Source organism: Halichoerus grypus, chromosome X, assembly GCF_964656455.1.
Source record: "Halichoerus grypus chromosome X, mHalGry1.hap1.1, whole genome shotgun sequence".
Lineage (NCBI taxonomy): Eukaryota > Metazoa > Chordata > Mammalia > Carnivora > Phocidae > Halichoerus > Halichoerus grypus.
The window spans coordinates 128,592,446-128,614,333 of record NC_135727.1 but is presented as its reverse complement, the minus strand read 5'-3'; the positions used below and the strand labels follow the sequence as shown (position 1 = coordinate 128,614,333).

The window sequence follows — 21,888 nt, the reverse complement described above, 5'->3', positions numbered from 1 at the left end:
GAGTCAAAATGGAGCAGGTTGAAAATAAGACCTAAGACTATACAACTCTTTGAAAAAAATACAGAAGTAACTTGGCATCATCTCGGCTCAGGCAGACTCTTTACTCACAAGACAAAGCAAAAGCAAACAAAAGAAAAAAGTACACAAATGGAAGCGCCTCACAATTACAACACATTTGTGCTTCAAAAGGAACCGTCAGAAAAGTGGGGGAAAACACAAAATGGAAACACATATTTGCAAATCCTATATCTGATAAGAAACATGTATCTAAAACATTATTTTTAAAAAAAACCTTTAAGAACTCAATAAAAGCTAAGTAAAAAGTGGGCAGAGGATCTGTGTAGACATTTCTCCAAGGAAGATATATGGCCCTTGAGCACGTGAGAAGATGTTCAACATCATTAGCCTTTGGGGAAATGCACAAATATGACACCACTAGAGTCAAAAAGACAGACATGAACGAGCACGTTGGCGAGGATGTGGAGAGCCTAGAACCTTTATACTGGTACTAATGCAGCCACTTTCGAAAAGAAATTGGAAGTTACTCCAATGGCTAAACAGAGTTATCCTATGGCCCAGCTATTCTACCCCTAGGCATATACACAAGAGAGACGCAGACATGTAGTCAGGCAAAAACTTGTACGTGAATACCCAAGGCACCGTGATGCATAATATCCAAAAAAGTGGGGACAACCAAAATGCCCATCGAAAGATGGATGGATACACCAAACGCATCATATCCACACAATGGATTATTCTTTGGCCCTCAAAACATAACAAAGTCCAAAGTTTACAGATGCATGGATGAACGTTGAAAATATTCTGCTCAGTGAAAGGAATCAGACGCGGAGACCACACAGTGTGTGATTCCATTTCTATGAAAATGTCCGGGAAATGCAAAGGCATAGAGATGGGATATTAGGGATGGCCTGAGTCTTTGGGGGTTTTGGGGGGGTAGGTGCTGGGTTTGGTTTTGGAGGGATGATAATGTTCAAAACTTAGGTGGGGTTGGTGGTGGTGCCACTCTGTGAATATACAAAAGGCCACTGAATTGTGTACTTTAGAGGTGCATGTGGTGTATAGTGTTTTAAAGAAAGGATACAGATGAGAACAAACAAGTGCAGACAAGCCCAGTGGGTCATATACAAGAAGATTAAGAAGATGAAGAGGTGTGAAAAGCCGTGAGAAGTATTTGGAGGGCCATAGGAAATACTTGTCACATCTGAGTGATCCTCCAGAGAACAGTTTTGATGAAATACGATTAAAAAGGAGGAAATGGGTTAACGACAAGATAGGGGGATGAAATAGACACAGTAGAACTTAAAAAATCAAGAGCGTGGAAAAATGAGAAGTAGGAGTGTTAAAGTAGGTACCATTCACCCAGGATGCTTTTTTGGAAAGATGGGACATCCACGCATGCTTTTCATGAAGAAGTACCGTAGAAAAGCATGAGTGATATTTCTAAATGGTGTCAGTTGATGCTTAGGAGGGAGACACAGAGAACAATGAGGGGGAAAGGTATACAGACATCCAGAAACGTATGGCAGATCTCTAAGAAAAAAGAGCAGTGGGGCCATCTAAACCGTTATCAGGATATTTTAGTAAAGAGGCAGGGGGTCACTTTGAATGACAGAAATCATTTCTCAGTCCCAACTGGAAACATTTCCTTACTGCAAAACTGTTCTCTTGATTCTGGTACAAGTCTTAGTTATATTAGGTAGAACTGATGCTCTTTCTCTGGGAGATGAGGTCATACATATTATAATGCATTTATGCTACCCACCTGTTTATGACTGTACCCATTTCACAGGACACAGCCTTCCCTCCGTAACATCTGAACCTATAATAAAAGCCGTCGTACTGAATGCAATGAAAGTCAGGGCATATAATCTTGAATCATTAACAGGATCACCAGAGCCTTGTATTTGATTTACCTGCTTAAAGACTTTAGCTCACGCACATCCAATGTCTATAACACCGAAGGATGGTTGCACGGGGTGTTCTATAATATTTGATTTTTCATTCAAAAAAGCTGTTATTTTTTCAAATAAAGGATACACTACTTTAAGCATTAGACCCAACATACCCAATTAATAATGTTACAATGTACTTTTATCTGAGAAATACATTTATATTCCTAAATGTGCAAGATAGCTGCCATACCCGAGTTCCATCTTTTTCTTCCCAAGAAATTCACTTTGAATTTGCACCTTGCAACCACCTGACCTCAAACAACTCAAGATGATCTACTGTTCATACAATGGCTGAGAAAAGAAATGAAGAAAACATGCAAAAGAAAGAACGTGGCTTGTGTTCGAATTAATAGTCTGGAGAGACTGTTCTGAATGCAAACATTCCCAGGAAAGGACAGTTGTGAAGGTATATCGTGTGACTGGTAACTCAAGCTTATATGATGCTCTACAATCAGTTAAGTGGAAATTACGTATTAATAGATTCTCCTATCAAGTGATTTCCAAAAACGGCGATGCCCATAAAAATAAAATGCCACCTTCCTTTAGGAAATTCTGAATCATTCATAAGGGATCAAGGAGATTCTCCACAGGATGGCACAGGCTGGTCAATGATTTCGTGCACTTGAGATTAAAAGAAAAAAGTCTTGGGTTCTAACTTCTCCCCCACCATGACTTTCTTCGCCCCAAAACACTGCTTCGTCTCCCTCGGGGTCTCCACCTGCCGCAGACATGGACTCCTGTCACCTCTGAGGAGGAGGGAGCCTCTTTGGGTCGTGATTTATGTCCACGTTTCCATGGAGGCACCCTCCCCATTACAGAGTCTTTACCCCAATGCCTTGGTTTCCATGTTTGTTCCAGGGCTCTTCTGAAGTCCCAAAGACAGGACTTTAATCCTGAACGATGCCTCTTCTTTGTGGAATAAATCAAATCAATGCAGTGGGCATTTTCGGCCACCAGGAGGCAGAAGACAAAAGTCCAAACCAATGGCCACCAAGGACAGACCGGGACCAAGAACTTGTCCACTCCCAGAGTTCATGTTCCACACCAGCAACAACAAAGACTGGAGTACGGTGTTTTCAAGCGAGGATTAAATGCATAGAAAACTACTGATGAAGAAGATGATGAAAGACAATATTTTGCACAGAAACATTTCTTGACTTTCTCTTTTTTGCAAGGCCCATGCTCTCTCGCACAATGTATGCATGTTATGACTGTTATCTGGAGAGTCTACCCCTCTGCCACCTCCTAGCCCATCTTAGAGACTAGTGCAGCAGGGAGACCCAGAGCCTGTTCTCAGGGGGGGTTGATCAGCTCTGCCGCCCACCAGAGGATATTATGCTAAGGGTTCCCATGCTTTCCACCACCGACTTTTCGATATCCTGGTTTTGGGTGCTCCTGCACAATTCCTCTTGCCTCTGGATCCCATTTCCTGTCATTTCTCCCATATTCCTTGACTTCTCTACTATTGTTTATTTTTCCTTAAATGCAACACTTCACCTCTCTGCTCTACCCATTGAACTTTTAACTGCATTTTAAATGCAACTCTTGGGCTGCCTGGGTGGCTCAGTCGGTTAAGCACCTGCCTTTGGCTCAGGTTATGATCTCAGGGTCCTGGAATCGAGCCCTGCATCATCGGTTTCCCTGCTCAGCGGGGAGTCTGCTTGTCCCTCTCCCTCTGCCCCTCCCCTCTGCTCATGCTCTCTCCATCTATGTCAAAATAAATAAATAAAATCTTTAAAATAAATAAATAGAATAAATGCAACTGTTCCCATGGGAAATCAAATCAGGGCAAACCTGCGAGGAGAGGAAACATAATGGGAGTTAGGAGAGTAGTGTCAAGACGTGCAGATCCTTGAAGGAGGAAATTATTTTTTTCCTTTTGTATATGCACTTACGAACTCTTGACTTGATAAATAAGATGGGTTCCATTTGTAATTTAAAACAAAATCCTTAATAAAACATAAAAACAATGAAAAGACAACAGTCTAAGAAAACAATAAAACACGGCAATTAGCAGAGCGAACATATTTAACTCCCAAAGAAAGAGGGACGGAGGTATGCTCTGCACGGCACCTTGACAATTTTCAACACAGGTGCATAAGGCATATTATAGGGACCCACCAAATTTTCACAGATGCAAAATACTCATGCATGATGCACACAATATGCAATTCAGATCATAGCTCTTTACATAGGAACTTGTTGATCCTGTGCCCCGATTCCCAGACTCCTTTTATGGAATCTGACATGGAACACCAACATATCAAATGCATAAGAGTGAGACTTCTCTGACTGATGTCAAAGAGCTGCCTCCAAATGCCACCCACCCACCTTCCATTTCAGATGGAAACCAAGACCCCACAAAGGAGACCAGAACCACGAAGGTGAACAGAGCATTGCAGCATGCATACAGCTCTCGTCTCATGAATTTTAAGTCCCCTGCTCTTTTCCCTCCGCAAGTAGACTACCTTTATTTCAAACCATCTCTGTGTTCTATTCACAGTCATGACATCACTGCACCTAACCGAATATATGCAATTACTGGTCTTAACCACAACTTCAGGACACCCCTACACAACCTTCCTGAGACAAAAATTTCAGAATAGCTACCAGCACCTGAAAAACAAGCAGGTGTTTCTGGTGCTTTTTTCTGAATCCTGGAAAAAGTCAGTTATATAATTCCACAGGCAACATTCCTTAAGACCAGAAAATACCCATCAGGTGAGAAATCTGTTGAGGTCATCATCTGCCTCGGTGGTGTTGACTCCGTGATGGGCAACGCTCAGCAGACAGGCAAAGAATGGACAACAGCCATCTCACACACAACGGGCCCATAACGCATTAGGTCAATGGCGCCAAAGAGCTTTGACATGACCCCTCAGTGGTATTGCCCGGTGGACACCACCATCGCTGAAGCACCCTAATAATGAATGAGCAAACAATAACCCACTGGGGGGCATCCCTATCACCCCCAAGCCTTCGTGCCTTTAAAATAAAGTAAGCGAACCCCTGCAGGGAGGTTTGCGAGGACTGAGTGAACAGCTACAGCAATCCAAGGCTGGCCACAGTGCAGGCCCTCCATGAGTCTGCTGCTGATGCATAGCGGTCGGACCGTTTTGAAGCAAAAATAACGTAAAGCTTGCAGGATGCATCACGTGGCAGGGTAACCAAAAAGGTAGTAAGTCCATGGGAGGTAAACGAAAATGAGTATTTGAACGGAGGTAGAACTAACCAACTCAAGATATAAAGGCAAAATGGGAGACAATTAATGAGGGGAAGGAGAGGCAAGAACCACCCATCAATAAATTCCAGGCATTTCCATCAGAAAGCATGGGAGAGGAGATTTCTCTTTTATATCGGAGGTCTTTGGACCCTTGTCATGAAAAAATAAATACAAGGTAGATTTGATGGGACACAAGTGTTGGATAGATGTGCCTTCCCAATGACCAAGGTGTAGAGCAAAACAAAGAGGAAATAAGTTGATAAAAGAGCATCTTCTTTGAAAATAAATGGAACACCAGTTTGATCACTAGACTTAAAATAGGGACAATTAACTTCCTTATAGCTATGATGATACCTCCCTGCCTGGGACGATCCCAGTTTATTAACAGCATATTAACAACTCTCAAGCATCCCGGACTAGCCCGTAAATTATAGGGTTGATGGCCAGCAAGATTGAGTCACACAGTTCTGATTAAAGAAAACATCCCTATTTCAAAAAGCAAGCGTGAAGATCCTCCCGTTTATAGGACAAGTGTCTTGTAATAATTACTTTTTTAACTAAGGCTCAGTTTAGAGGACGGTATTTGACAGATATTAGCCATTCCATATTTGGCTAGTTGCAACTGCTTCTGGGGATCAACAATGATCTTAATATGCTGTCCAGCGATGTTAATAAGAATGGAAATTATAAAGGGATCGGGTGTCCTGAATGCCGGTTGTGGGCTGTGAAACTTCCCACAATCACCTTGCAAGGCAGAGAAGGCTACAACTTTCTACAGAGAATCTGATGAAATTCACTGCCTTTCTGGGCATCACAGCTCAGACATGGGGTGTGGGGAAGATGCTAGTTCACTTCCGCCTCGTTCTGAAATCTATTTTCACACCATGCACCAGCCTCCTGCTTGGACCATAATTCCTCTTGTTAACCCTCTCTTTTGGGTGGGGCAACAGCGTTTATTACTCCATAAAAATAATGATATCCAGCAATATTTTTCCATTTCTTAGGCAGGAAAAGAGCATTTATGCACTAATGACGTTTTGAAGAAGAAACTCAGTATTTCAATGTTTTGCTCAAAACATATCTACCCGTATCAAAAGCACTAATTAGAACGTTCGTCGCCACGCGGGCTGGGCCATTTTATTTGATCATCTTTTTAAATATCTGGATCCCCGTGGTTTAAAAATATGTCTCAAGACTCAAAATAGCGACTTCATTGAAGCTAAAGTGCGGGCCGGGGACGGTTTTCAAGAGGATCTGAGCACACGCAAGATCCGTGATGGAGATAAACTAAGTCACATTTGAAAATCTCTACCACCCGTGTATAATCAGCAAAGTTGGCACATTTCACCCCAGCAAATAAAAGGGGGTCTGTGGTGTTCTAAGCGCCTCCACAGTAGCTCATTCGCGGAATGTAAATAGACTGGCATAGAAATGCTAAACTGATTCTTTGATTTCTCGGTCACCCTCTACAGCTCTGTTATGTACCATGATTTCTTTTTTTAACTCTCAGTTGCGAAAGGTAGACTTCAAATTTTTCAATGAGAAAAATTCTAAAAGCAAACCTCTTTTCTTAAATTATATGTGTATATATATAATTTATATGCATAATCCCTACAGCATTTTCTTAAATTACATATATGTATATATATGCACATACATGTGCAGATCTGGAAAACTCTGTGAGGATGGTGCACACACAATATGTATATATATGTGCACACATATTATGTGTGTGTGTGCACCATCCTCACAGCGTTTTCCAGATCTGCACATCATTTCACAAACTGGCCAGATTGATAGGAGATCTCTATGTAAAGCTGCATAATACAGCTTAGCTTGACAGCGGGAAAATCAATTTGCTTTGAAATCTAACCTTTTAAGGAATGTCAACACATCATGCACGCAAGAGAACATTTTGTTACTCCACCAAAGCAAGAACTTGCTGCAAGTCCATGGCTTCATTCAGAAAACAGAGCCCAGAGCTCCTCCTCAATGGGATGACGCTACGCACAACCCTACACACTGTCCTCTTTGAAAAGGCTCTGTGCAGTGCTCCAACGCGTGGTTTCCTCTCTCCACCTCTTTGTTAGAATGGACCTTTTGTAAGAGATCAAGAAACACGATTTCCTGTTTCAAGCACCAGTGGCCAAAGGGACTAACCAGAAGCCGCTGGAAAATGTAGGGACACGCACGCAATCAGTGCTACGTGAAATTAACTAAAATGATTCTACCAAGACCTGGCTCATGAGACCTATGAAAAAAGAAAAAGAAATAAAATCACAAAGTGAGTGGGCTCTTGATGCTAAAGCTTTTTACTTCCTTTAAAGCAAAAAAAAAAAAAGAAAAGAAAAAGAAAAGAATGGAAGAAAAAAACAATGGGGAATTTCGGAATTTCGAGGGCTTTATTGATGCTCCAAAAGGCACAACTTTGCAAAACATCTGTAGGCGATTTGCATTTCTAAGTTAGAAATGCGTTTCTACCAGACACCCCGCTCCAGGGGTCTCTCACAGGTGAATGTCTTCCCATGAAAATGAAAAAAAAAAATGTTCAAAATAAAATTAAAACATCAAGGCAAAAATAAAATACTCTTGCTAATATTTGCCTATTTGGAGAGAACATTCTCAGCTGTATTTTTGTTTCATACAGCTCCATTGTGCCATTTATCTTACTGTAACCACATTGCAATATACACGTTTCACTCCGTAGAGTCACACTGTGAAAGACTCCATTTCCAGCACCATCTTAAAGCATTGCTGTCTTGAAAACGTTTTTACCTACGCCTAGGAATATCAGTCACAAAGTGTACAACAAGCAGACAAAACTGCAAAAGAAGATAAATCTGAAAATATTGCCCCCTGCCAAATCTGTATTTTTTCTAAGTTCCCCACTGGGGAAAAAATGAAGGAAACATCAGAACAAATGGAGAGCCACGTTGGTGGATTTCCATGAACTTAGCAAGCGTCCTTTTATGGTAAATTGTGAACTGTTGCAAAAATTCAATCAAGAGCTGAGCTCCATTGTGTGCAACTACAATGGTCCTCGTGACCCCACAGCAGGGGCCCAATGCACACAGATAATCAGTTTAAGGAATTAGGTGAAAGGTTTTCCAACACAAGAGAAACAAAGTAACATAACTACTTAACCACAGAAGAAAGCCAATGTCTATGGCTACCATCACCTGTTAGCAAAGTATCACCCATCAGCAAAGGTGTTCACTCTACAGAGCTGTGTAGCCTCCCAGGATGTTCTCGCGGCCCCCCAAAAAAGAAGAGTTTCCTTTTACTTAGGCGACCTTGGAGTCTGCCTTTTGTTTGAGGAAGGGTGGGGGTTCCCTGGAATACAATCCAAGAATTAAGCAGTGCAAGCTAAGAAGGCAGACCCTGCTACAAACATCTCTTGCCCCAACCAGGAAGCCCAGAGAAGTAGAGCTTCCTACGCATTGGAGTAACACGGTTCAAATCCGTCAGTCCCCGCACAACGGAAAGCGTTTGTCACGGCGTCTGGTGCAGCGGTGACATGAGGCAATGACTTACCTAGAATGCCCAGCCGGTAGTTAATGGTTATCACGATGACATTTCCGTAGCTTGCCAGAACGCTCCCATCTATCATATTGCCGGTTCCTTCCATGTAAGACCCGCCGTGGATATAGACCATTACCGGCTTCTTACTGTTCTGATCATGGATGTCTGGAAAAAAAGTCAAGTAAGGAAACACAATAAAAAAATCACACTGATTAACGGAGGCTAAGGGCAAGGGACATGGATTACTTTTCCCTGTTTCGACCGGAATCAACCAGGTGTCTACTTTTGAGTTATATACACCTTGACAAGACTGCTTAAGAAAAGGGGTCCATGGGATGATATTTTCTAGTCCTACAAATGGTATTTTGAGAAGCATACAGACATTTGAAGTCATAGGAATGCATGTGTACATTGCTGTATGTATCTAAAACACTGAAATATAGAGAATTTAGATGAAATACTTATTTCCTAAACAGGGCTCCGGTCCTAAGATCCGACTTATTGAAGAAGCACATAGCATGATGTTTTCAGCCTCTAGGTAAGTGTGAAATCAACTTCAAAATGATCATTGACCTTTACTATTACTGCCCTCTTCATTCAAAGGTGAGCTTACAGATTCATTCTCAACCTCACAATGAGCACACAAGACTAGCAGTGAGACTGTAAATGCTCAATACGGGACAGATGATGACAAAAACCAAACAAAGGGTGAAAAATTATCAACAGAACAGAAATGAGTACCATCGAAAACAAAGCAAAACAAGATGCCCAAGCAAACGTCTTTGTTCTCATTTACTGGCTGTAGTCAGAGCTCCACACATTTAACTAACAAACACGAAAGCCACATAATAAAAATGACACAAGACTCTGGCCTCAAGATGGAAATCGTGAAATGCTACATATTTTCACAGGGACTATGAACTCCCATTGTGATGTGCAACCAATGGGAACCCTTAGTCATTCCTTTGTTGCTTTACTGAGCAGTGATGTAAAAACAATGTTTTGCAATGGTCTGTGAGCACAGAAATTTGGAGACCATGTGTCCATTTGCAGAAACTGCTTTCTAAAAAGGTATTGATTACGTAACCTGTTTAATCAGTCCTTACACTTCTATTGAATGTTTCAGAAGACTAACCTCAATGATGATTATTTCTGAATCTCTATGTATATATATGGATATATCCACACATATGTGTATGTAAATAATTTAAATATCTGTATGTTATCAAAAGAAACCCAAATGTACCCATGTACATTTATTTTCACCTTTTTATCAATCAAGGTTTTTTTTTTTTTTTCCTCTCTTAATTCACCAAGACACTTTTGAAATATCGGAAAGGAGTTTCAAGGAAATGAACCACTATCATTTAGATGGTGGCTGCTAATAAAATGAATTATGATCACAATGTCAAAACGAGTTCACTGGCTGCTTTACTAAGGCATGCAGAAGGCTCGAGAAACCCACTGGTCACAGTCAAGTACAGGAAAGAGTATCACGGCCCCATGGTTCTGCAGATAATGAATAGATAGCAGAACAGATCTTATTTTCTCAAATAAAATTCAAATATAGAGTAAAAGTCCTTTTTTCATCATCTAAGCATCATGCACTACGTGGGATTTTGAAAGACATGGTTGTTCTGGAAAGGTGTGGCGTTTTGCATGATTTATTCCTCTCTCTCTCTGGATCCTGATTTAGTGGATTTGCCCTCATTTCTTTTCCCAGTACACGCTGTTGGCTACTGCAATGTGGAAAAGGAATAAGTAGAGATTTTGAGGGCTGTTTGAAGGGGTTTCCTTGGAGAAAATGTTAGGCTAACATCTCTGAGCTTTCTAAACCCATAGAACAAGGTTCTCATGATCTTGAGGAAGTAATAACAAGATGTCCTATTAATGCAAAGTAAAAAGAAAAAAGAAATCACAAGTTATTGCTATTCAATGAAAATTAGGGGGCATTTTATGGTAAGAAAGTTGCATTTTGAGCATTGGGAAAACAGGTCCTAAGCATCAAACGGAAATGCACAAATAAGAGATACAGAACAAGAGGCAAATGATCTTTCTGGCTGGGCAACAGAACAAAGAAAAGGTTTGGGGTTTAGTTTTAATACATTTTTTCTTATTTTTATGTGGTCTGATAGAATCTTTTTAAAATTAAAAAGAGTTTTTTTGTTTTAATACATTTTTTAATTCTGATAAGACTGCAGGTATTCCGGGGCCGTCTGCAAAGGACAGGTGGACGGGCGAGTCAGGTGCAGGATATGCTCCCCCCTAAGGCCATCACAAAAGATCTCGCAAACAGACGTTCAGAGGTAGGGACAGCGCTGCGAACGCAGGGGAATGACAATAATAGTAAAATAGTAACAATGTGAAGAGAGGCAGGCATGAAAGCAACATGAGCCAAACTTCTTGGATTGCAGTGGATTTAGAAAAGAGGTCAAAGCCAGTAACGCAAGCTGTAGAGGGGAGGGCCCCCGGAGGGACTTCTCACTGCCTGGGGGGTAGAACTCACCGGATGCTTCCCTGCCTTACATTGCCTGTCAGCCCCCAACCCAAAAGTTCTTCAAGGGCCTTCGTCCTCTGTGCTAAATAAACGGAGGTCCGTGCATTTTGCTCCCCCTTGATGGGAGAAAGGTGCTTCTCCCCCACCCTACGGGGCCTGCACGGCAACATACTTGGGCCGTTTGCTTTCTTTGAAAGTATGGATTCTGCTGAAGGCATCGGGATACCTTGCGCTCCTTCTCGCTCGGAGGCCACTATCTTCCATATTGTCAAGAACAAGAATTGACATCCGGTGTCTAATCTGTCAAGTAACTTGGGATCCTTCACCAAGCAACTTGCCATAGCAACCAAACATTTGGGGGGGCGGTGATTGGTGAAAAAAGTTTTCAAACTAGCCAGGGTGGGAAAAGGAAAAGGCATAGATGTAGGGTTTCTGACCTTTTTGTTTTCGGATCTATGCTGTCCCTGTTCCCCACCAACCCCCTTAAATGCTAAAGAGCAGCCCTCAGAGAAATAACATCTCGCTAAAATATTTTTTCATGTATTTCACTGTGAACCAGAGAAGATTCTTTGAAACCTATTTTTAAATCCGTATATTTAAAAAAAAAAAAAGAAAAAAGAAAAAGAAACAAACAAAAGCAGAAATGCCAGACACCCAAAAAGTTGTACGAAGGTGTCTCTCAGAGTTTGGCAGCTCGTAGAAGGAATTAAGAAGACCAAAGCTCCAAAATACAATATAACTTACAAAATAACCTTTGGAAGGAAGAAAAGAACATATACATGCATGTTCTAAAATTTCATTTTCTCTTCTTATGACCAAGCCAAAAAAAGAAAAAAAAAAAGGAAAAAACAAAAAGAAGAAGATGCGCTTCCTTGTAAATAACATTTTTTTTTTTTTACTCATTTCATATTTAGAAACGTTTATACTTCTCACAGGTGGTTTGCATTCATGTACAGGGTCCTTGGGACTAAAAGGGACAGTGGTTTCCAAACAAGAAGGAAATAAAGAAGCACACAAAAGTGTACTCGTTTCAGAGAAGGGGAGGAAAAAGAGATTGAAATTAAAAAAAAAAAAATAGAGAGAGAGATATAAAATCATGCATCAGGGTCGAGCTTTGAAAAAACAAAAAATACCTTCATCTTCACCACGGTCATTACTGCTTATATCATCTGCGTTTTTCTTTGTGTTGGCTCCTGGGGTCATATTGAGAAGGAAAATAAAGGGAAAAAAGAGAATTCAAAAACAACAGGTTTGCAAAAAAATCAGAAGAGAGAGAGATACTACCCAGTAAAAGAAAAAAAAAATGTCACACAAAAAGTTGAAAGTTGTTACATTTGGATTTCAAAAAAATGAGATAGGGCAATGCAAAATGCATAAAAACATAAAGATGTCAAGAAGAACAAATTCAAAATGTTACTTGCAAAAAATATTCTCTATCCTGTGAAAATGCAGTTTGGGGGTTAAAATGATAATACTGCAAAAAAAAAAAAAGAGCTAATGTGAGTTTGAAAAAAAGAAAATTAAATTATTAAAAAGGATCTCCCACATTCTTAAAAGAAATGCATATGAAGTATTCAATGTTCCTCTAATTTTAACATGTGATAATCTACATAAATTCATGAAATGTCACCAATACACTTTCGTTAGGACATTCCATAGGGTAAGAGAAAACACATTTATGCAATAAACACAGAAGGACTTTCAATAAGACACTTAAAATTGACATTCATTTCATGCAGAAGAACTTAAAACAGAGCATTTCAAATACAGATCAGAAATGTCAGTCAATTTGTTAATTTAAATCATGACAGTCACCTCTCGTCAGTGGCTAGAGAGCTATTACCCAGTACTTGCTCCTGTTTAGTATAAAAAGAAAACAGCAACAACACAACTACCATTTTCAATAAGGTTTTCTTAAGACAAGAGAAAACATTATACATCACGTTCTCTGTGTTTGAAACACTTATTAAATATTACTTTGGTGTCATTGCTCCTTGAATTCAAGAAAAATAAATAAAACCACCTACCTTGATGATCTGTAACATAAGCTAACCTAAGAATCTCCATGGGAGGTGGGGCGTCCCCAACTACACCAAAAAACACTCTCTTACACATTCTGTATATAGAATGCACCATTTTGGTTTTTCCTATTTTCCAGATACAACACGCTAAAACATTTCATATTGCTTAAATTGTTTGGTTAACTAGCTCAATTGTCTTCTTTTTATAGACAGACATGGCCCTGGGGGAATGCGTATCCCAGATCCAGTAACTTCAAAAGTGCCTGAATGACATTCTTCTAGAAGTTCTACTTAACTCAAAGGAACTCATCATGTTTCAAAACCAAGATCTGAAGTTGCTGTTTTTGTAGGTCAGTTACGGTTTACATATTGTCCATTTTATGTGGTTCAACACTTCTTAGCAAGCAGACCTGGGTGGGTGGGTGGGAAATCTGATTTGCTGATTTTTGAGGCTTAACTATTCCCACTCTAGATAATTTCAAGCCTCTAATTTAAGGTCATTGAAGACAGCCAGGAAGAGGTGTCTGGGACCCCTTGAAACTCCAAGTTACCAGTAATTCAACCTCATCTACCTAAAAGTAGAGTTGAGTCTTGTCGGAACCCACCTGTTCTTCCTTACAACACATTCATTTCCAAACCTTTAGAAAGTATCATGACATTGATATGTCAATCTCTTATAGTCATTAGCTTGATACCAAAATCTATTTATATCCAACAACAGCACTGCATTGAAATATCACAAGAAAAAACCTTAAAAAAAATCAAATGAGCTTGACTGTCTTTGGGGATGTTTTTGTCAGGGTTTATCAGTCTAGAACCTATCTCAAAGCGAACTCATGGACTTGAATTTATGATGAAATTGTGTACAGGAGCCTAAAAGGGATGCCTTTCCTAAAGTACGCGACGTGAACGATACACAAAACTGTTTTACAAAACAAGTCCTCTCATTTTCGGGAAAAAAAAAAATTCCATTCATTCATGGAAGAAGATTTTATAAGCTTCTATAGAAACAGGCCAGTTTTTTCTTTTAAAAAGAAAAAAAAAATGGCTGGAAAAAAATTAAGGTGTAGCCAAATCCACAGGAGTGAGAAGGTACTCCCCGATTCAGCAGATTCCTTCCAACAAAATGTGTTCCTTTCAAGTTTGACTCCCTCTTGTTCTAACGCAGCGTCCAGAACACACGCTCTCAACATGGAGAAGGCGTTCTTTAATGAAGACCCCACAACTGCACTTTACCCTCCCCAGGAACACGTCCTTATAATCCTGCCCCTTCCTGAATATTCTTGTTCGGAATCTCTCTTCTCTTCCGAGCTGTGTGCTGTGTCCTGGCATCAGCCCGAAGTCCATTCTGCAAGCCAGGTGTCAGGGGAGTGAAACGCCAGAACCCTCTCCTAAGACCCACCTCTCCGTGCCTTCAGGCTCACTGTCAGGGCGCAAAATGGGAGTGATCTGAAATACGTCTCGGGCTGGATGCTCTCTCTTCCCCAACAGAGAGAGCAAAGTTCTCAAGATAGTAATGCTTTCACAATTTCCATAACGTAGTTCCATCAAGGATAAAGTAGCAATCTGGGATAACCTCCTGCCTCTTTGATTCCCCGCCAAATTTCTCTGTTAGCCAAAGTGTGATTTTTAAGACCTTTACTGACGTATCACTTACATATCATAAAATCAACTCATCAAAGCATAACATCCGCTGACTTTTTCATGGACTTGTGCAACCATTGGCATAACCAACTAACTTTAGAACATTTCCATCAACCCCAAAAAGACTGTGTCCAACTGCGGGTTCCATGTTCCTAGCCTCAGTCTCGTTAATCTACTTTCTATCTTTCTAGATTCGCCATTTTTGAGTGTTTTGTATAAAAGAATTCATATCCTATGTTGTCTCTAGTGTCTGCTTTCTTCCACTTAGCGTATTGTTTCCAAAGTCCTGCATGCTATAGCAGGGATCAGTTCTTCATTCTTTTGTATGGATGAATAATACCCCACCTTATGGACACACCAAATCTTGTTGTTCCATCCATCAGTTGATGGGCATTTGGACTGTTTTCATTTGGCAGCTCTTATGAATAATGCTGCTATAAACACTTGAGGACAATGTTTTTGTTGGGTTATTTGTTTCCCTGGCTCTTGGTTAGATATCTAGGAGTGGGATTGCTATTTTATAGGGCAAATTGATATTTTAAGAAACTGCCACACTGTGTTCCAAATCAGCTGCATCATGGTGCATTTCCATCAGCCTACATAGGGGTTCCAGTTTCTACATCCTGTAGCCAAGCCTTGCATTATCGTTTTGGTGATAGCCATCTTAAAGGGTGTGAAATGGTGTCTCCTTGTGGTTTTAATCTGCAGCTTGCTAATGACATAGCGATGTCCAGCATCTTCTCACATACCATCTTCTTTGGTGGGATGTTTGCTCAAATATTTTGCCCATCTTTAAAATTGGGTTCTTTGTCCCCTATTATTGGAATATAAGTGTTCTTTACATTTTTCAGATGCATGTCTTTTCCCAGATATATGATCTGCAAATCTTTTCTCCTAGTCTGGGGCTTCTCTTTTGGTTTTCCCAATGGCGTCTTTTGAAGTGCAAAAGTTTGTTTTTAATTTTGACGAGGTAGATTTTTATCAATTTTCTTTCAATGCTTGTGCTTTTCATGTCATATCTAAGAAATCCTTGCCTAACCCAAGACCCTGAAGATTTTCTCTTATGCTCTTTCCTACACTTGATCGTAGCCAAAAGACCAAGAAGTGATGTCTTATGCTCTTTCCTAAACGTTTAAGAGCTGTAGTTCTTACACCTTTTAAGTATGAGTTACTTCCAATGTATGATATGAGGGTAGGGTTGAAATTCATTGTTTGCATCTGAATATCCCATTGTTTCAGCACCATTTACTGAAACAGTAATTTCTCCCTCATTAAATTCTTGAGACACCATTGCTGAAAGCCGGTTGACGATAAATGCCAGGACTGTATTTATTTCTGGACTCTTTTAATTATATTCCATCCTGTGTTTCTGTCCACAGGAGCCCCCAACTGTCCCGATGAATATAGCTTTCGGGTATGCTTTAAAACGGGGAAGGAGAAGCTCTCCAACTTTCTCCTGCTTTTTCAAGGTAGTTTACTTATTCTAGATCTTCTGCCTTTCCACACGAATTTTCAAATGAGCTTGTCAACTGAACAAAAAAAATCACCCACTGAGATTGTGACAGAAAGTGTTTGCCCAACCGCAATTTTGAATTAATTGTAGATAGCAAGTGTGACCCAGAAACATAATTAGATATCACCTTTAATGTACTATGTATACTTAATTTTTCACCCTTTTGTTCTTTTTCAATAAGCTGTTGCTGTATTTTTCCTTGCAAATATAGCTAATTAAATGACCTCAAAACCAACGGAGTTCTCTTAAATATCTAATTTCGTTAGAATCATGAACTACGGAAAAATAGGCTCTGCTGGAATTTATTCCCAAGTAAACCCGTCTTGAGCATGCCAAAAAAAAGGCATTTCAAAACCCATACACACCATGAGTTTTTTTCCTCCCTCTCCACATCTGCCCCAAATGCCAGAAAAAATATTCCTTTACATCTAATAATTAGCCTCTCTATCAAACCTCCATGGGGAAATAGCTCTAAATTTTAAAGAGAATATTTAAGCAACCTCAAACAAATATATAGCTGTTCCATTATTAAAATTTAAGTATGATTTTATAAATAAAATATCTTAATGTCCCTGGTCCTGAAGGATGTCCATCATTTTTTTATACCTGTTCTTCTCATGTTCCCTTTTTGTGCTCTAACTCCATCATTTTCTGAAGTAAGACTATTTAAAGGAGTACTTTGTATCCTAAATGGAAGAGAAATACTTTGTAGAGAATTTATGAAATTTGGGGAGGAAGCCCACAGAGATAAAGGGCCCTCCTGATCACATCATATGAAGGGTGCATGCTTGTCCCCATGACTCATCACTGCTGACGTTGGCCTTGACCACCTGGCTGAGGTATGTTTGCCAAATTTCTCCACTGTAAAATTACATGTTCTCTGCCCCTCTCTGTATCATACTCTTTGGAAGGAAGTCAATATGCACAGCCAAACCTCAGGAGTAGAGGTTGAAGGAGAGGATCTACATATACTGAGAATATGGTATGATACATGACAAGAGGGAATGAAATTTGTAGATGCAATTAAGAGTAAGAATCAGCTGCCTTTAAACAAGGGAACGATCCAGGATTAACCAGATGGGCGCAATGTAATCGAAAGTGGATTCAGAGTGGATGGAAGAGGGGCCGTCAACCAAGAAATGCAGGTGTCCTCTATAATTGAAAAAGGCAAGGAAGACATTTTCCCCTAGATCCTCCAAAAGAAGAATGCCATCTTATCAAAACCTTGATTCCAGCCCAGTGAGATCCATTTGGGATTTCTGGCCTCCAAAACTGTAAGATAAATTTGTGTTGTTTTAAGCCACTAACAATGTGTTGATTGATTACAGCAGAAATAAGAAGCTCATAAACCCTGTTTTATTTATTCATTCAGTCATTTATGTCAATATGAGGTTATGGATATTTATTTTATACTTATTTATACAAATTGCTCAAGCATTGGCCAGTGAGAATGCTTTTTACTTGGCTTCTGTGCCCCTTCGATCTATCCCCATCACTGTGATTTGGTTTTGGTTTTATTTGGATTGTTCTGTTTTGTTCTGCTTTGTTAGCACTTACTTGCTATAAAGTGATCCAGGCTCAGCTTGTCTATTTCCTGCCCCATTTCTAGAATCAGATACTTTTCCAAGGAGCCCAGATTTCTTCTACTTGACATTTGCATTTTACAGGTCAAGAAGCTGAAGGAGACCAAAGGTGGATGACTTGCCCAAGCAATGCAAGACCTAGTTGGGGACCCAGTGACATCGTAGACTTCACAGCACACACCCGTGTCTCTAATTCATACTGGCTTGTGACAGAGTAAAAATGTTCGCTTCATTCCCTTTACTCATCCTGCTGGTCTCTCTATTACTACAACAGTTATTTCATTATGGCACTATTCTTAAATAAATTGCAATGTTTGCTTAATACATGAGGGGGACGGATGCTGCTCTAGATCCTTTATAACCATCTGAAAACTAGTCAGGAACGATTTTTGCCCCCCACTGTACAGATGAGACAACTGGAGGGAACAGAGGTCCAAGTACCTTGATCCAAGAGATCAACCTGCCACAGTTTCGGGATTCCAACCCAGGACCCCAACACATCACATCAACACAAAAGGCAACATCTGAGCAAATGGGGAAAATTGTTTTAGGCAATGTGATAAGTTAGTCTCTGGCGAGGTAGCTGTGTTTGGCATCCGGAAATAAATGATAAAACACAGAGATAAGTAAGCCCTAAGACCTTAAAAACAGGAGTAAATGCAGAGACCTGTCTGATTGGGGGTGGGTCTCAGAATCATCAGAGTATCATTTATCAAGGATGGCCCATTCTTTATGCAAGACTGTGGCAATGAACTTGAAGGACACACTTGTGTTTTGGAGACACTCCTAGGCGTTAGTGATAAAGAGATTTTTTTAAGACATGGCAAACCATTACCTCCAAGGACTCAGAATCCTTAGGCAATGCTCTAAATGTAAAATACTACCCAGCTTTATTAAACACTTCTTGATAATCTCTAATTTACCTTGATTTCAACATTATTATATATTTACATTAGCATTGTATGACTTTAGAAAAGAATACCTTGCGGTGATTGTACAATGGGATTTCAATGGGATTTTCTTTAATACAACTGTTTAATCCCATACCCTTAATGACTCTAAGCCAATCAGCTCATTCTATTATAAACCCATAAAGCATTTGCTTCGGGCCAAGATGTAAGCTTAATATCTCTCTAGGTGTTTACAGATTTATGCTAAATGAGTTCCATTTTTAAAAGCATGTTATTTTGAGATCCACAGACAAAGTCACTGCTAGCTTAATGATTTCATTTCTTTGGTAATTATATGCAATTTTAGGTATTTATGAAAATCTTTCCAGGTAATGGATTTTGGTTTATATTATTATTACTTTCAGTTTTAGAAACAGGGAAGGATGAAATTCAGCTCAAAATATTTAACAGTATAAAAAAGAGTTAATAAGAAGGTGGTAAATAGTGTTAAAATATCTTCAAATGCCTGTCCTTCACCAAGAAAACCCATTCTTGCTGCCATGGCCACACCTCCCTGCTGGTCAATATCCCAACAAGCTTCCAAGATTTGGATAAAACCTCTCCTTTGCAGGGTCCCTCCCTAAGAACCCTTAAGAAGTAACTCCCTATAGTGTCTAGATAGCATCCCGCAATGCAAATTTCCCAACGGAATTCCCATAAAAACAAAGACAAAGATGTGAACATCACAGGAAACCAAGAACAACAGAAAACGTAAGGCTACATCTGGTGGATTTCTATCAACCCTATTAAGGAGCCTAAAGAGAGTTCAGTCTTGCTCAAGGATCTTCCTATGGTACTACCGCATTGGGAATTGTTCTATAAACGTGATAGGAAATAAAACATTTGGGACCTCCCTACATGTAGCCATGTATCACAGAGAAGAAGCACCTGTCTATACAAACCAAAAAAAAAAAAAAAAACAAACCTAGGAAATGTTGCCTGGGCATTATTTCAGAAAATCTCCTGTCTCCAACATCTCTAGGTATGGGTTTAAATTAGACAAAATTTAAACCAGCCTAAACATACAGGTGAGAGAGCGGGTGGGTGCATGGAAATGGCCAGCAGCCAATTGCTGCAGAGTTGGACAATTCAGGAAAAGCCGTAGGTGCTTAATATCCTTTTCCGTACACTCAGCTAGTACAGAGTACTAGAGGGTCCACTAACACTTAGAGTAACTACTACTTAATTAATACTTAATGTCAACTAATACTTACTTCATGTCTTAGTAAGGGACAGTGCAGCCTGGAAGAGTACCTTGTTGGAAATGGAATTTGAGGGTCAGTTCAATGGGTCAACAACTGCTAAGGGTCTGCATTGGCAAGGAGCCCCCCAGACATGTGTGCTGGAGGCCTGGGGCTGCCCTGTTGAGTGACGAGGACTCGCCGGACTGCTGGTACAGGGAAGGACCTCTCACAGATCCACCTGCTGGGACACATCTTTGGTGGGTACATCCTGACTTGCCCAAAGATGAGGAAAGAGAATGGGAATGGAGTGGCATAGAACAAAAGATAACCACAACCTTTGGAAAACTCTAAGGGAACATTTAGATAAACCATTGGCCATTTCTCATGGAGTAAAAATAAGACGTAATTTCTTCGGTGCAGAGGCATAAAAAGAGAACAGCCTGAGACAGAAAGAAGAGGAAGAGCAGGTCAAGGGCGATGTTGAGATACAGGAAGTGTAGAGAGAGAGAACTAAAATGCACGCTCTTTGTAAGGAAAAACTCGTAAACCCAAGTGTACCTTAGATAGAAGACACCACGGAAGTAAGTCTTCAGGGGGAAACTAGGTGCACACTGCGTCTATCCATGTGAACATCTTCATGTAAGGATAATTTGGAAGAGAACTACCACGAGGAGAGAAGAACTTCAATAGAAAGATACTCATGATCAACTCTTGACGTCTCCTCCGGTGTAAAGACCATCGAGGTTTCCAAATGCAGGAAATCACAGGATGCTCTGCAGCAGAAGGGCATTTCAAATGGCAACCATACACCAAACAAATTTACCGTAAGGAATCCGAGCACGTTCTGATGTGTCTTCTGGTGACCACTCTGATGAATAAAATGTTCATTTCTTTTAAAAGAAGACTATGTCATGAGCCACCAGGAATTATGTTTATGGTAGGGACGCTGAACATGGTTCAAGAGGAAGAAAGGGTGGTATTTCACGGGTCTCATGAACCGTGGAAAGAGCAAAGTTGAATGGAAACCAAATGAAAGATCAAAGGCAAACTAAGGATTTGAAAGATGGCAAATAGCATTTGGCACAATTGATATGTTTCATTAGAGGATTTGAGTATCTGGAATATTTAGTTTGACAGGGAACATTTTTGTAATCCTGCCAATGAAGTGCAGACATATCCTTACATGGAACACGCTCTGGAGAAGGGTGAACGATGTGAGTTTCCACTAAAAGCGTAAACAAGTAAATGATGTCACGACCATCATTTTTCAAGATACTGCTGCGAGTACTAGTCAATATGTTAAAAATATAAGTCATGAGAACTGAAAATATTCAAAAGGAGACACAATAAAGTCAGTCTTGCATATGATTATGTACACGGGGGAAATAATTCAGAACATCAACTAAATAAATTAGGGTAGATGAGGTATTAGTTATGATGGTATGAAATCAATACACAAAATAAATTTTCATACATATGAATATTAACATATCTAAAAAGAAGCCGTTTCATATTAACAATAATAAATGGTCTGATCATACCTTATGAAGCATGTAAGACACACTGTATAATATAAAATCTGAGATACATAAAAGACTTGTCTTTAATCAGAAGCTTCTGGTGGCAGAAATTTAGTGTGTAACAATATCAATATATTTTTAAAAATAGTAAGATTTTTTGGTAACAACAAAATCATTCTAGCAGCGATTCTGAAAAAAAATATGCAAGTGTCAATAATTCTGGCTTGAAGAAGGTAAAACCAGTTCTTCTGCCCTCGC

General features: G+C 39.9%; 1 protein-coding gene across 7 annotated transcripts in view; it reads right to left on the bottom strand.

Moving 5' to 3' along the window:
• Window positions 1-21,888, bottom strand: part of NLGN4X (neuroligin 4 X-linked) — a 289,462-nt gene that overhangs the window by 109,183 nt on the left and 158,391 nt on the right. For 6 of the 7 annotated variants that reach the window (XM_078065083.1, XM_078065085.1, XM_078065084.1 and 3 more), the window contains exons 5-6: window positions 12,349-12,408; window positions 8,731-8,883 (exon numbers count right to left, since the gene is read on the bottom strand). In XM_078065083.1, coding sequence (XP_077921209.1) covers window positions 8,731-8,883; window positions 12,349-12,408 — 213 coding nt within the window. The remainder of the gene's footprint in view (window positions 1-8,730; window positions 8,884-12,348; window positions 12,409-21,888) is intronic. The other variant, XM_036068458.2, reaches the window with a different exon arrangement.